The sequence below is a fragment of the Giraffa tippelskirchi genome, chromosome 4 (assembly GCF_054371585.1).
Source record: "Giraffa tippelskirchi isolate mGirTip1 chromosome 4, T2T-mGirTip1v1.2.pri, whole genome shotgun sequence".
NCBI classification, from domain to species: Eukaryota; Metazoa; Chordata; class Mammalia; order Artiodactyla; family Giraffidae; genus Giraffa; species Giraffa tippelskirchi.
In genome coordinates this window covers 43,708,845-43,726,192 of record NC_137278.1, presented here as the reverse complement: position 1 = coordinate 43,726,192, position 17,348 = coordinate 43,708,845, and the positions used below count along the sequence as shown (strand labels likewise).

At 34.5% G+C, this 17,348-nt stretch overlaps 2 protein-coding genes across 44 annotated transcripts in view; one reads left to right on the top strand and one right to left on the bottom strand.

Annotated features, from left to right (window-relative positions):
- The window catches only part of EHBP1 (EH domain binding protein 1), a 392,290-nt gene that overhangs the window by 131,796 nt on the left and 243,146 nt on the right, over positions 1–17,348 (top strand). The gene's annotated exons all lie outside the window — the stretch shown is intronic.
- On the bottom strand, positions 1,901–4,085 carry LOC145544963 (nucleoside diphosphate kinase A). The gene has a single exon (XM_081588442.1). The coding sequence runs from the start codon at positions 2,561–2,563 to the stop codon at positions 2,105–2,107; it is 459 nt and encodes a 152-aa protein (XP_081444568.1). The 5' UTR covers positions 2,564–4,085; the 3' UTR covers positions 1,901–2,104.

The window sequence follows — 17,348 nt, the reverse complement described above, 5'->3', positions numbered from 1 at the left end:
GTCCATAGGATTCTCCAGGCAAGAATACTGAAGTGGTACTGCTCATTAAATCTTCTAAACATCAAGTTGGCTTTTATGATTTAATTTTCTACACCTTGTATAGTCTCTGAACTCAAATGCTTTACTTTCTCTGCAGCAGAATCAAGTATATACTTATGAAGATGCTTTTAGCCTGTGTGTAAGATTTCCCTGATGTAGAATGGTTCAGTGCAGGAGCAGTTTATCCAGCTCTGCAGAGTGGGTCCATTTGAATTGCAAGTTATCTTGTTGTATGTTTTCTAAGAGCAGTTCTAGATTCCTATCTCCAAAACTCTAAATGACCCTTGCAGCCTATTGAATAGACTGTTGAAAGTTTTCTAAATGTCTGAAAATACATTGTTAGAAATGTATTTTCAGATACATTTGAAAATGTAACAATGAACCTAGCAGTTCCTTGTTAGACCTTACAAATGGCTTCATGAAATAGATCAAATAATACTGACTCTCTTTCATAGCCTGCAGCTTTTCATTAGTAATGAGACATAGATCTGACAAGACACTGTCTTTCTATAACTATGTGTACTACTATTGCTTATTTTCAGAAATAAACTCCTGTTAATCTAGTCATGAATTTTGATAGATAAGTTTGTTTAATTCCCAGTAGCACTCCCATGCCTGAATTTTGCCCAATAAAGATCTTTTGATAATCTGCAGACAAAAATATTAAACCTAACTTTGACACTAAAACTACTTGATAAATACAACATGCAGAAAAGCAGTTCCTGAAGGATAGAAAATAAAGAACACAAATTAAAATGGGTAGTTCCCCATTCCTTACCTCCAGTAATATTTGCTTTCATAGAAGAGTGGCAGTTTGTCTATATTGAAGATGGTCTATCTGGAAAAGTCATTTAGTGCAATGCTGTTTAGAGTATTATAACCACTTGATGGCACCCTTTGATTTGGTACAAACCTCATTAGCCATACTATAGTGCAGTATAGTATTTGTAATGGAATAACACATAAGAACTAAAGACTGCAAGGTATCTGGTTAATGTAGAGATGAAATGAATGCAACTGCGAGGCTAAGCTTTCCTGACCCTTCATGAAAGAATAGATGAAAAAAGGAAGAATAAGCTATTGTGCCAAAGGAAGATGATGAAATTCAAGATCCACACACATAATCTCTGGCTCAGCCTCTGAAATGTTAATCCCTGGGTAGAATTATTTGAGCTATAGATTGCAATTTATCATCAAAATGGCACTGTGTCAAACAATAGTTTTTATATGTGTGATGTTTAGAACTATCCAATTTTAATATAAAATGGTTCACAGAGCACTGGCTAATATTTTAGTCACAACTCTTTAAGGTTGTGATTTTGGGGAGGGCATGGGGTGGTTTCTTTACTTCAAAAATACTAATTGTATTTTAGATTGATGGCTTTCGGGGGATCTTTTTTGCTTTTCTTTTAGTGACAGTTTAGTTTTAGTGCCAGGAAAAAGGATTTTTAAAGAATGCCTCTTGTTAAATTAAGTTGTTTAGAATTGTTTTCTTTCACATTCTAAGAATACTTTTATAATTATAGAACAATTCTGTAGTATTCTTTGACATTGCTTAAAAATACACTAGCTGATGAAATAGTTTCTTTTTTTTAGAGTTTATATGGATTTTTCCTTTAGTATATCAGATATTTGTAAATTTCCTCTTATTTAAATTAACCCAACTTCAGCCCACTAGGATATGTTGTCATGATTAGTATCTGTTTGTGATACAGTACTTGCTCCTTAAAAATCAAATTATCCCAATTTTAAAAATAAATTTTAATCAAGTAGGTGGGGGATGGGTATTACATATGTCTATCAGTCTTTTAGAGTAATAATCTTAGATATTTCCTATGTAAAAAAAAAATTAACTTTAGTATTTTATTTTATTTTTTTTTTTGAGATGAAACATTTTAATCTGATGATAGCATATAACACTGTACATGGAGCACCCACAGCTCCAAGAGTTTCCCTCCAAATGAAAAGCAAGTTCTCAGAAATAACCAGGTTTGCAATGGCCTGGTCCTTGCCTGCGGGAGGGAGGGAAACTAGCATGGGACCAGCATTGTGGTCTGCTTCCAAGTCACTCGTAGATCCAGTTCTGAGCACAGCTCTTGTAATTCACCAGTTCCTCAGGGTGAAACCACAAGGCAATCTCCTTCTCTGCACTCTCCATGGAATCACTGCCATGGATAATGTTCCTGCCAACTTGGATGCAAAAGTCCCCACGGATGGTCCCAGGCTTGGAGTCCGCAGGGTTGGTCTCTCCAAGCATCACTCGACCTGTCTTCACAACATTCAGTCCCTCCCAGACCATGGCAACCACTGGCCCTGAGTGCATGTACTTCACCAGGCCAGCAAAGAATGGACGGTCCTTCAGGTCAATATAGTGCTCCTTGAGAAGGTCTTCAGAAGCCCGCATGAATTTCATGGCAACAAGACGGAATCCCTTTTGCTCAAAACGCTTGATTATTTCTCCCATGAGGCCTCGCTGGACTCCATCGGGCTTGATAGCGATGAAGGTGCGCTCGCTGTTGGCCATGGTCCGTCTGCGGCGGCCAGCACCGGTAACGCGCCCCGGCTCCTCCAGATTCCTGGCACCCACCCTAACTTTAGTATTTTAAAGGATCAGAATGCTTAAAAGAACTCTGTTTCTAGAATCAAGAAACTTGAAATTCCAGTTTAATTGTATACTTTTTCTTTCAGTTTTATCATGCTTGCATTTAAAAGGCTCTTCCCCCCCCCCCATCTTTAATTAAAAACCATTCTTCTTCTGCATTGGCAGGCATATTCTTTACCACTGCCCCACTTGGGAAGCCACCAAAAGCAACTCTTCTCTATTTTATTACTGAGAAATTATTTTACTTAACTTTGTATTTAGTTCTTAGTACCTATTCCCAAAGGTTTGCTGACAGGGACCTCTAACAAAAACCTATGAAGTCTTTAATCTATACCCAATAGAATCATGATATCAGGACCTAATTGCAAATGTTGAGGCATGCTGTGATCCTGTATTAGCTGCTGCAGCACAGATCTATGAAACACCACTCAGCTGTGCATGAATAATTCTTTCTTGCTATTTTTTAGCTCTGATGAGAAAAAATACTTGATTTAGTAGTGATGAAAAAAGTGGGAGGAGTCACTGCAAAAAGAATATGTCTTATGGAAATGGCTTGACTTTCACAGCTGCCTTCTTTAAGTGATCATGAAGAGTTAAGAGTGAGATCCAGAATTACACGTGAAGGTCAGAAATTGTCCATGTATGAGGCATTGCCCTTCCTTTATAAATCCAGTCAAGAGTAATAACATAGAGTAGTCCTTAGTGATATTAAGAGTAGTCCTTGTCTAAAAGTATTCTGTGAGACTGTATAGTCATCACAGATTGCTTTTGGATGCAGAGGGCTCAGAATGTACATTAGAAAGACACAGACATAGTAGACAGAGTGTGGGGCTCTTAACCTGATGATATTTGTACTTACATGTTACAGAGTTGATTCTTCCATTTACATAATTACATCTGCTAATGGTTTAACTTAAATGCCACTCTGAAAGTTGAGAGTTAAATTACCTGAGTGTTTTAAAATGTGATACTTTCTCAATTATGTAACCCTCCCACCCCTTCCTCCCTCAAGGGACTACTCAATGCTTCTGTTTCAGAGGACGCAATGTTAAAAAGGACAGGCAGTACCTCAAACATGCACAGCTTCTGATCTTCATAGATGTAACTCTGGATCTCACTCTTAGTTCTTCATGATCACTTGAAGAAGATAGCTGCCAAAGTCAAGACTGCAGTAACCTTTTCAGCAAGCATACTGGTTTCACACAGAGTGCCAACGCATACATCTTCCAACCCACTGCACTGGCAGTCTCAACCAATTGCCGAATACAGCATTCTGTCCTGGTGCCTTTCAGCATACACAAAACTGGTCAATGTCCAACTTTATCCAGCCACCCACGCTAGATATAAAACCTCGTGACACTGTCATAGATGCCTGCAGGGTAGCCTTCCTGCAAATTTGTTTTAAAAACATGAGGTTGTTAAAGCTACTAGAAAAAAGAAAAAAAAAAACCTTTCTGATGGCCAACCACATAAAGTTCTCTAAAGTTCTCTCTTCTTTAATTTGCTACAGGATGTTGGCAAACAAAATTTGGTGGGAAAGGGGTATTTTATGCTTCTTGGACTTCCCATATTCTTCTAGTTTTATAGATCTTATTAAATAGGTTACAATGGGCCAGCCTTTGAAATAGGGCCCAGATGAACATTTATATTTCAATTTAGCAACAGCACACATTATTGATGATTGACCTTTACCCTGACAGTATAGTCTTGTGACATTGAATGAAATAAATGAAGAAATGACTCCTTGGCTTGATTTGTATTGGCAGAAGAAAGCAAACAGAGTGGTTTGTCAGGTTGCTAAAAATGTCAAAATATAGTCCTGGGACAATTTCTAACACAAAAGTTTTTAAAATTTTTCTTTTGTTTTTTAAATAATGTTTGGGTGGTTGGATGTTCTTTGAAAAGACACACCTTTGAAAGAAAATTGGATTCCAATAATACCTATATCAGATTAGTAATAGGAAGTAAATTGTTTGCCTTTATTTAAAGTTGTATTTTATTAGGTGCTTGGTGGTGGCATGTTTGAACCTTCAGAGAATTTTTCAGTTTTGTAGAAAGTAGTGTTCATGTACGTATTATGTGACTGATAGTGTGTTATTAAAAGAAAAAGGCTTTATCCCTAGACACACTTTATCCCTAGTTTTAGTGATAATTCATTTTAAATATTTTTAGTTTCTATGTGAGTTTTACAGTGTATAACAGGATTCCATTTCAAAAGTAAGATGTAAAATAATTTCAGTGTAATTCTCTGTTACTTGTCAATAGTTTCCATCTTTGCAGTAGATTAAATATTTCTGCTAGTGGTATCCTTAACTGAACTGTGCTGTTTTGCAAACTTTGTTGTTCATGCCATCATTAAATAATCATAAGCATATGCAATAATTACCCCTGGGTTTTTCTATCTCAAAAGCATTGTTTTCTGATAGTTTATGTATTTCAAATTAGTGTTTATAATATTTTTTTTGTTTTCTTTAAGTTATAATCCACCATCACATTATTCTATTACTTTAGAACCTAGTTTCCTAATGCAGATGTGGATTTCTTAATTTAGATAATCAAATCATAGAAACTTAGAGCTGAAAGGAGCCTTGAAAATCATAAAATTCTCCCTCATTTTACAGATAAAGAAACCAAGGTATCATGATCTAATAACTAGCCCAAAGTCATATTGCTAATTAGTAGCAAACTGTTCACTTTCATTCATTTTCTTGATTCCCCACTCTGAAGTTCTACCTGCCAACTTAAAGAATTTGCATATGTGTGATAACATGATTTTTTCTTGTTTTTAATTGAGGTAACATTGGTTTATAACATTATGTAAATTTCATGTGTAAACTGAGATAACAAGATTTTAAATGTTTGCCTTTTGTGTCTCTTCAACTAGAACATAATTCAGTTGTGTTATAAAAATGGAATTTATTGTAAGAAAAATATTTATAATCAAAGGTTTAATAGATAAGAATCTGTTTTACTGAAGTTGATAGTAATTAAATAAAAAATTAAATTAAAAGTAATTAAATAAAACAAGATCTGAATATCCAGCAGCAGTGCTTGTATTCATTTAAATTCAGTGCACAAGATCACCTGCTTCAGATGTCTGTATACTAGCTACATACTAAAGTTTAAAACATCAGTTAATTTTAAACTTTGGGAATATTTTAAACAAGTAGACTTATTGAATAATATAAGCTGTGTAATGCTTTAGTTTCATTTTGAAAGATGATCAATATAAATTATAATTATTTGAAAATAAGTGTAAAAACTTTTTAAATAAGTTATGACATCAAGTTTGGTAGGTAACAAGTTTGTAGTTAATTTAATTAAACTTTGTAAGAGATCAAGTTTTAATGACTTTTTAATATATATACAAATGGCCATTAGAAATTTTCTTTGTAGAATGATTAGAATATATATTTTAAAAATTATTAAAATACAGACTTATAGAAATATTATTTGATCAAGAATAGTGACCAGGTGTTCTTTAATAATATTTATAATAGTTTAGATGTCTAAACTAAAGATTGCTTTAAAGTAGGGTTATTTTTAATAATGTAAATTTCTGTCCTGGCATTCAAAAACTAATACTCAGCAGCAATGCTTGTTCTCTGGATATTGCTAACTAATTAGAACTTTGCTCATAAAGTATTTTCATTTCAGCATTTCTGAATTTAATTGTGTTATACCCAACCTTCTCCTTACAATCTAGATACAACATTGGACACATGTTGTTATATATAGCTTAAACATGGATTAATGTTGACTTACAAGTACTACTTACAGTGTATTATTTCAGATCTCTGCTTTTAAGGTATGTCCATTGCTACAGTTAATTAAAGTGCTGCATATGTTGCTGTCTAAGCCAATTTAAAGAATAGGGCATGTATTTCCAGTTATGTAAGCTACAGAATGATTGTCCCTTAACATGAGATCTGTCTCTGTAAGCCAGTAATGTCTTACAGTTCAGCCAGATTGGTGATTGCTATTCCTTTCTCCTTCTTGAAACGTCCCATTTTTTGGCTTATTTTTGGGGTGACAGAAATTTAAGTGTACCGGACTGAATTCTACACTTAGAATAATGTTTTACAAGTAGACCTTCAGTGAGTAAAAGATGAAATTTGTTGCTTATTAGTATACTAAACTTGTGAATTAAAAAAAAAAAATTCTTTGTCTTGTTATTTAACTTTCTGTGTGACCATCTTGTCTCTCCCTGATCATTTTAGGCAGTTACCTAAGGGTTAAAAGAGCATGTTATTTTGTAAACAGAATACTCAGCAGGATGCTGTGTACTTATAAATATCTAGTAAATGGCTAAATGGATTGATTGAGTTGATTTTGTTCTCAATAAACTTGGAGTTAAACATTTAAGTCCTGATACCTACGCCATTCTTAATTTCATGCCTGAAGAAGGTGTCTGTTGTGATAAATTCTGTTAAGTCAGAGGTGCTGGGAATAGTGTACAAGTAAAATTAATATAAACATATAACTTTACTGTCTTTTAGACTTATTTTTTATTTAGAGCTTAGTGGGTCTTTTAAATATTTTCACAACTGACGTAATGACAGTACTAGATATATTAAAAAGGAAAAATTCATAATCCCATCATTTTAATAAATTGGTTTTGGTTTATCATTGTTCTTTTTTTGCCTTGAACATATGCCTGTTGTATAATTTTTTAGGTTGCTACTCTTTATTTGCATTTAGAGTAGATTAAATTCATAATTAGTGTTATTACATTTCTTATTTTTAAATGATGTACATTATTTTCAGACTTCTGTAGAATTGCTTTGAGAGCTGACACTTTTGCATTAGTATAAAAAAGCAGTTCCACTCAGAGAACTGCTCCCCAGTTGTGAGCTATGAGTGGATCTCCAAGCTACGGGTCTGCAATGATTCTGTCACTGGAATTCACGCCAATGATAGCTTGACCTTGTGAAAATCTGTAGGGCTTCAGATTATTATGCAAAACATATCATTCTCCCAGGCTTTTGGAATGGTCTTGTTGATTCAAGGGCAGTTTTGGTGATTAGATTCAGAGTTAAATTTAGAAACAGATTTCAGTGGATACATGTCAGCAGGTAGATCATATAAAACAAAGGTGATCAGTAGAGGTCGTGTATAGTAAAAAATGAAATAAAATTGAAGGTAGCTACCTGAGATTGCTCTAACTAATTTGGTAGAAGGGTCATATTACCTTTCAGGAGATTGAAAAGAATTATCCTAAACTGATAATGATATGTATTTTATAACTGATGACTCTTATGCTTCATATGATTACTAAGAAAGAAGGGAGAAATAGAAAAGACTAACAAAATTTTATCTTCCAATGTAAAAAAAAATATATAGGAGGAGTATAATTTAGCTGGTGTTGAAAGAAAAAGTAGTTGCCAATCATATGTGTTAGGAAGGAAGAAAAATGAGAGGAAAAGATGCTTATGTCAGAGGAGCTATCTGTGAAGTTAAGCCCTGGATCTGAGGTCTTGCTTACGATAAATTTGTATGGTACCATCAATGGCCCAAGATATCCAAATCAGATGCCAGCAGTGTTTTTTTTTTTATCACTGTCCTCATTTCTGATTTTGATCCTTTGTCTAATTCTTTTTTTTTATAAATAGTTCAGTTCAGTCTCTCAGTCGTGTCTGACTCTTTGTGACCCCATGGACTGTAGCACACCAGGCTTCCCTGTCCATCACCAACTCCTGGAGCTTCCTCAAACTGATGTCCATCTAGTCAGTGATGCCATCCAACCATCTCATCCTCTGTCGTCCCCTTCTCCTCCTGCCTTCAATCTTTCCCAGCATCAGGGTCTTATATTAGCAATTTAGTAGTAAATTGAAGATCTGAGAACTGACTTCAAATCCATCCTGTTCTCTTTAGTGGCCAGTTTCTAAATAATCCACAGCATTGTTTCCTTGTGTACTTTTATTTTTCTTTACCGCACCCTATATTGGTGGACTCAGTAAAAGTATATTAAAAAGTCAGTTACAATATGGATTAACTCATATTACTGTTTTTGACTTGTCAATCAAACAAGTATTGACAGTAATTAAATGTTTTGTTTACTGGATAAAGTAGTTTTACTTAAAAACGTGATATTTATAAAAATTATTAAAAGACAGGATAGGTTTGCCTCTCACTAATTCTTCGTATGTGAAAACTTTTCTTCCAAGTGAATATTATTTTTTAAACATTGTACACCTTAAAAGTAAAGACACTTTGAGTGACTGTCAGGCTGAATTTAGATATTTATTTTCCCCTAAACTTGAGGAATTCAGATTTTGCAATATAGCTTCATTTTATTCTTTTTAAAAAGTATTTTTTAAAAAAACTCTGCATATTTAAAGATTAAAGAAAATAATCATGATTTCTTCTGTCATATTTGATAGCAAATCTTCTTTAAATAAACATCTTACCATTCCATCAAAATTAAAATGCTAAATAGATAAGTTCAGAAAACCTGTTTTGGGTAAAGAAAGAAAAGGTACGTAGTATTTTTCCTAGTTTCTGAGTAGGATAAACTCCACACTTTGACCTACTTAAGTATTTTTATTGTTTGTGAGCCTGAAACATGTATAAACCTTTTCTTTTGCTTTATGTATATTTAAATAACCGACACTTCATATCGTCTCCATATAAAGTGAAATATTTCCTTAACTCTAACATAAGTCAGTTCTCAGCCAAGGCAAATAGAAGAATGAATGCTTTGTTAATCATCCGTATCTAACGTGTGTACACATAGAAAAAAAAATCAAGTTGGTTTTTGACAAGAACCTTTTGATGGAATTAGCTAAAAGCAAAACAAAAACAACTTTTAACACAGGTCTTATTTTTGAATTTAAAAATCATGTTTTTAGTTTTTTCAATGCAGACACATGTTAACAAATCAAACAGTATGGAAGAACTTTTACAAAAAGTCAGCAATTCTCCTTTACCTCTCTTCCTACCTTCAACCGAGTCCCTTGAGGCAACCTCTTGTAATTGCTTCAGGTTCTGGTTCTCCTGGCAGTTCCCTCCATGCTTCTAGTTCTCTAGGATCTGCTTGTACTCTATTTCATGATTTATCAACTTTAGACAAGAGTTACTGAGCCTGCAGTTCAAATTGTCTGTGCCTAGCTAGCACCATTTTAGAAATACAAATATTAGCTCTTCCCTGCTGATTCCTTCAGTTTACCTCCTTTCTCAGTAAAGTTTCTCAATGGGTTAATATGATTCCATTGTTGAATTCACCATTGTTCTCACCACCTCCAAAACCAGTCTCGCCCTCAATCCCCTCTTCACCATCTACACCTGCCTTGTGATTCTTTCCCACTTTTCTTCCTTGTTGAAATCTGTTCTTTGCCCCTTTTCAGTATTAAAGTTTGGACAAAGTATAGATTTAGGTTAGAGAAATTTTAGATGTTTCCTTTCTAAAATATGCAAAATTCATTTAAAAAGTATCTGTATAACTCTAAGTTATTTTGTGTTAAGTTTTTCCCTGTGGGTCAATAGCCCTTGATTAAAAAAAAACCAAAAAAGGGTTTCTGTCCTTCCCTATTGGATAGTAGTAGAGCCTAAGTATTCTGATTTTAAAAAACAGAAAGAGCAGATATGGTATAAATTTGTCTAGATGGATTTTATGCTTAAGATTTTAGCATTCTTCTCAAAGGACCCTTAAAATAATATGAAGAGAAATAATAAATTCTGAAGTGTCGATCTTTTTCATCCTTCTGCATCTTTGCTCAACTTGTCTTTTCTGCTCTTTTCCCAGCAAACCTCTTCAATATAATTCATCCCCATTCTCCATCTTTTCTTAGTAGATAATTCCAATTTAAAGTGGTTATCAGGATAAAAATGGAGCTTGATACTTAATTTTAGGACTTGACTTTTACTGGAATACTTCAATTACTTCTAGAGATTCTAGAACCAATGCTTTAGTACTTTTTAAACAGTTTGTTTGGACACTGCTTGGAAATATGTGTGAAACTGTGTGACCATTTCTGAATTTTCCTTCTCAACTTTATATGAATTTACTTGTTAATTTTTGTTGCTCTAAAGAAGCCAATTGTATCTCTAAAGTTAAGTCAGAATTCCTGCCTTCAAAGTAGGGATATTTGGTTGTGGATCAAGACAGCTAGGTTATCTTTGAGTTGGTTTTTTTGATTGTCATAAGAGCTATAGGTTTCACATTCTAGGGTGTGAAATGTTTTGCCTTTTTAAGGTAGCCTAACTGTATTCTAAGGATCTGGCTTCTCATTTCTTAGTATATATAGACAGTGGGTGTTACTCTGTTTTTGTGCCTTAATCAAGTGTCAAAAAATAAACATAGTTATCTGTGTCCTGTTTCAGTTCCTGCATTAGTTGAATTTTTTTCCTTTTATAAAATATGTAATATAGTGCATTGATAACTTTTTTTAACTTTATCAAGTAATATGTTTAAAACATATTTTTCATGGTACTTTACTATTTTATAAGGAATCAGTATAATTCCTGATTTTAACTGAAGAAATGTTTTTAGGCTATCATTATATTATTGACATTTTAAACAAGAAAGGATTGATCAAACCTATTAGAAATATTGGGGTTATGTTATTGAAATGTCATGACAACAGAGCATTTTCTTTCCCTACATTCTTGTGTATAGGGAATTTTCTTCCTTTAAAATAAAACTACTGAACTACTTCAAAAACAGTTAAATAAGAAACAAGCCTACACCTACTTTATGCCTTACAAATTTAAAATTAATTTTTAAAAATTCAAAAGGTAATAATAGTCATGCAAATGAACATGAATTCTGACACTGAAGCTACCCATGCCATTGCTATGATATGAAAAGCTACATCCAGTTCTTTAGTGGAGAACAGTGGGGTTGTAGGAAAAACAGTAAAACAAATGTTGAATCTTTATTTTTTAAAATGTGATATCTTAAATAGCATCATCTTTTCAAAACTTTTGCATAAGCTTGAATTTTTTCCTTGAAATTATTTATTTTTACCAAGCTTTCAACAATAAAACAGTAGTCAAAATTTTCCACCTTTTTCATTATTAGTTTAAAATTAATTTTTCTTTGAAAAGTAATAGGTGGCCAAAGTTTATTTAGAAGAAACCGATATAAAAAAGTAAGTCTGTCTCTCTACTTTGTTCCTCTTTTCTTTTCCTTAGAGAACTTAATATTAGGTTTTCTATGTATAGCTCCAGAAATGCCCATGTCACCTCTTAAATACACAATAAAAGCATAATAATAATAATTTGTAACTTTGATTTTTCTCATTTAACCCTATACATTGACAGTTTTTAAGTATATAAGAAACAAATTGTTAAATTTTTACTGTCATTATTTTTCTCCACATAGAACTTATAATTTTCATTGTTAGAGTTTTTAAATGTTAAGTTTTAATCACAAATGAATCGTGACTTATTCAAAGTTGTGATGCAGTTGAACACTTTAAATTCCATAGTATGTACCATTTACAAAGCACTTTCATATATTTTATGTTACTCGATTCTCTCAGAAGAAACCCTGTGAATAAAACCTAAGGATTGTGCATTTTGTTATGGATTTAATGACATTCAAGTTTTTCTCTTTCTTGAACACCTCTTTTTGTGACCTCTGATTTTTTCTAATTTCTGAGAACAGGCAGAGGCAGATCTTTTCTTTTGTCTTTTGAGTTCTGCCCCCTCCCTCGTCCCCCTCTCTGGAATCACTCAGTCTCTCTCTCTCTCTCTCTCTCTCTCTCTCTCTTTCTCTCTCTCTCTCTCTCTCTCTCTCTCTCTCTCTCTCTCACACACACACACACACACACACACACACACACTTTTTAAACCTAATGAATAGAGGTACACTATCCTAGTTTTCAGAGAAGGCAATGGCATCCCACTCCAGTACTCTTGCCTGGAAAATCTCATGGATGGAGGAGCCTGGTAGGCTACAGTCCATGGGGTCGCTAAGAGTCGGACACGACTGAGCGACTTCACTTTCACTTTTCCCTTTCATGCATTGGAGAAGGAAATGGCAACCCACTCCAGTATTCTTGCCTGGAGAATCCCAGGGACAGTGGAGCCTGGTGGGCTGCCGTCTCTGGGGTCGCACAGAGTCGGACACGACTGAAGCGACTTAGCAGCAGCAGTAGCAGCATCCTAGTTTTATCTTGCCCAGCTCCTTTTGAGCTCCATGAAAGGGTCCTATTAAGAAAAGACAAGCATTTAGGAAAACCTAACTAAATAATCATTCCTTTTTTGTCCCATGCAAGAACATATTGACTGTTAAAATATGAACATGTAAACATGATATGCAAATTGCTATTAGATTTTAAAAGAAGTGGTCTGGGAATTCCCTGTCGGTCCAGTGGTTACGACACTGTACTTTCACTGCCAAGGGCCTAGGTTCCATCCCTGGTCAGGGAACTAGGACCCCACAAGCCATGTGGCATGGCCGAAAAAAAAAAAAGAATCTCTCAAATACTGCTTACAGTTCTTCTGACTCTTGGTTTTGCATGGTTTTTGTGTCAGATCACTTTGAGTGCAGTAACCTGGTGGTGGTGGTAGTTGCTTGTATTATAATTTGAGCACCAGTAGTATACTAGGTCGGAGAAGGCAATGGCACCCCACTCCAGTACTCTTGCCTGGAGAATCCCCTGGACGGAGGAGCCTGGTAGGCTACAGTCCATGGGGTCACACAGAGTCAGACACGACTGAAGCGACTTAGCAGCAGCAGCAGCAGCAGTATACTAGGTACCACACCAGACATATGTCAACCCTACAGACACAGTTTGATTGGCAGAAAGTTCTTCCCATAGAATGGTAATAATTGCATAAAAGCCAAAAGAACTGAATTGAAATTTTTATCAATAGTTAACCAGAAATAAATCTTGCTAGATAATGTTCTCCAAGTAAAAGTCTAAGACTTTGGTTTTAGAGATACTACCTTTTAGGGTACTTGCCTTTGCTGGTATGTTTATTCACATGAAAAATATGCTAGCCAGGTGTGCTGCTGTAATATGTTAAGGGCCAACTAAGTTCTTTTTACTTCAGCACAACTCCTTTTGCTTAACAGGGCAAGCCTCTTGTCTTTTATAGCGGATGAAGAGTTCATATACACATGAACTCTTTTCATCCTGTATCTACCTCAAAAAAACCAAAAAACAAAACCCCAAACCCTGCAAATGAATACAGTAGTAGAACTGATGATAGGATTTAAATGAATACAGTAGTAGAACTGATGATAGGATTTAAATGAATACAGTAGTAGAACTGATGATAGGATTTTAAACTCTTTTAGATATGTCTTGATAATCTTGTAACAGGTTTAAACTTTCTGGGCCCAAGTTTCCTTCCTCATCTGAAAACAGTGGTAATTGCACCAGTCTTACCTACTTAACAAGATGTCAATGAAGATCAAATAATTATTTCAAAATAGATCACTAAACAAATGAGAAGCATGGTTTTATTAACTTTCTAAGTGCTTTTAGAGCAACTAGTGTGAAAACATAGGTCACTGTGTTTTATAAAGGGTGTTGGAATATATGGAAATACGGAAGGAGATGTAAGTGGAATGAAGTGTAATTTTTGTTTCATAGAAAAATATTTATCTGTGAAAATCTCTTCTGTCTCTGTAAGCTGCCAGGTCCAGCCAATGGTCTGCTTCCTCAGAGGCTTTTTAGTATAGTGGTTGGGATGGTTCAGAGTGCAGGCCTTGGGCATTCCTAGTTGTATAGTCCTGGGAAAGTTGATGAACCTCTCTGTACCTCATTTTATTTATCTGTAAAATGAAAATAATAACATTCCTATTTCATAGGAATATTGTGTATTAACACATCTGCTTAGACTAGTACTCAACACTTGGTAAGTTGTTGTTATAGTGAGTTTTGTTACTGATCTGACAAGCAGCAGCTAGAATTATAGAAATCCATAATGTAAGAAATGTGTAAACATTATCATTGCAGGAAAAGATCTGAGTGATATGTTGTCATATGGTCTCTCTCATTTATAGTCTTCCAAGCTTTCATATTATGTACTTAAGAAAAGAACTCTACATGTGATTAGGATTGGGGAGGTTATACAATTCTTATAGAGAGCTGTGTAGTAGATCCATGTATACAAATAGTGTTATCCATTATTGTTTACTGAAGAACTTCTCTATAACCAGATAAATTATTTATTTAAAACGGTGATAATATAAGGTGTTGAATATTGCATTTTAACAATATTTCTGATTTGTAGCTGAAAATATTAATTGCTTTTTATATTACCTCTTTTTGGGGAGTGCTATATTCCAGAGAATTGTAGCTTAACTGTATGTGATTGTTACTTTTAAATTTTAATGGTTAATTATGGCTTTTCAACTTCAGAAAGTTTAAGACATTTTTATCACCCTGGAGCTGAAAAGTACTTTGAGAAATCACCTACCTACCTTCCTGCTCTTAGGCAAAGTTGTATCTAAAAACATCACAGAAAGCTATGGTAATTATCTATATGACTTTTTTTTTTTAATCTAAAGAAAGAATATCCTACAACTTGCCCTGAAGCACTGAAGCATGCTCAACACTCAAAAATATTTAGCTAAGTATTTAATTATACTGGAAGCTATGAAGTTGGGGCATCAGTATGAGGAACTAGTTATAGAGTGAAGAGTTAGTCTGTTTTTCATATCTTTTTAGTTTCCTGTAGGAAGAATATGACTTTTTAAAAACACTTAATCCACTTGGTTCAAAAGCAAGTAATTATAAAAACCGTATTCCATTGATGCTAGAACCTGGAAGTACAAGGAAAGAAGCATGTATTCTAACGATGGCATTTTATCCATACTCTTCTGGTAGGTTTGGAGTTGGCCATATGAGCTGCTAAAATAAGTATCCGAAGGAGGAGATGAAAGAATTCTATATGACCACCAAAGGAAATTTCTTTATTTCCTTTAGAAATTCAGGCATAGATTCACCACTTTTAAAGTCCTTTTAAAGTCCTCAGAATGCAAAGGTACTAGTTTATCACATAAGGGAGAAAAAACGTGCTATCTCTAACTTAGAAAAACTGTTCAATAGTTTTTTATGCTAGTCATGTGCATCCCATAATTGGTTCTTTCATCTTTTCTCCACTTTGCACAAACTGAATGTTCCTTGTCCTTTTTGTAGTGATGGCAGTGATGATGCTTGAATTTTAAAGCTATATGAATGGTGCTTTAACCCTAGATTGTCCTCATGTGTTCTGGTCTCCCTTAAATATCTCATTTACCTCATGTTTTTTTAAATGGTGTAGTATGTCTCTGGTGGTAAATAACCCAACTTTCGTGTCTTTATTTATTTAATGTTATTTGTAACACTATATCAATATTTAACTTTTAAAGAATGTCAGTATCAGAAAGTTTTTTTTTATGGTGTGAGGATGGTGATTTTTAGCTTCATGCTATACAAACATCAAGGAGAGTTTCCTAAGATTTTTCTGATTAAGAAATTTTAAAGATCATTGGATTGTGTTTTATATTTAACAGTTGTCCAGAGCTGATATAAATTGTTATCACTAGGAAAAGAATCTAGATGTAGTTGTTGTGAAATGACCTAACCCAAGTTGATTGTGTGTAAATCTTAAGGGTTTTCTCTTTTGTTATTGCAGATAGTGGTGGCCGCTGAAAAGTTTGAAGGTGTTTTTTTTTTTTACAATCTTACTATCAGATTATAAAGAAATGAGCACATTCTGCCACAAACAGAAATTTTTAAAACATTCATTCATGAGCATGAAGGCACAAAACAATTCGTAGCAACCTGTTCTGTAAGGCCCACGAAGGAAGCTTTGAGCTTTCTTCGTTTCAGGTTTCCCACCATCACTTTGGATGAAGGGTTCAGTAAAACTAAATGCCCAGCATTCACAAAGGAAAAGTCAGTTACCCAGCATCAGGCACCCAGAAATGCTCCCAAACCAGTGGCTAGATACAAGACTGGAGTCAACTCCAGGCACCATCTCTAAAAGTAAAAGCTATACGTCTTGCTGGATTTTTATACTCTATTTAATAGTGGTGAATATATATATATTTTTTCTATTAAAATATGTTTATTACTCCTTTCAGAATTTTAAATGCTTGGATTTTAAGCCTTTAATGTAAAATCCGCATGAAGCTAAATTTTAATAAGTTGAGTCAATTCTTTTTTTTTTTTTTTTGGTGAATATATTTTATCTAATTCACAGTTCTTCGGTATTTAATTTTAGTAATGAAACTCACTTTTAAAAAAAATTTAATTTGTTTATTGGCTGTGCTGGGTCTTCGTTGCTGCCCGGTTTTTTCTCTAGTTGCGGTTCACGGGCTTCTCATTGCGTGGCTTCTCTTGTTGCTGAGCACGGGCTCCAGGGCATGCCGGTTTCAGTAGTTGTGATGGGAAGGCTCAGTAGTTGTGGTTCCTGGGCTCTAGAGTGCAGGATCAGTAGTTGTGGCACACGGGCTTAGTTTTGGGGGCACGTGGGATCAGTAGTTGTGGCTCATAGGCTTACTTTTCCCCGGCGTGTGGGATCTTACCGGACTAGGGATTGAACTGTGTCTCCTGCACCGGCAGATGGATTGTTTACCAATGAATCACCCAGGAAGCCCTGAAATTCATTTTTAACATTCATCTTGTTAGCCAACAAGCTATTCATTTTACTTATAAATCCCGTTTTTGATACTCCGTATGCTGTTAGCGATGTCTCAGGTGTTGATCACATTATGAATAAAGTGCTTACAATTACTGTATCTGTGTGATAATTGCTCCCT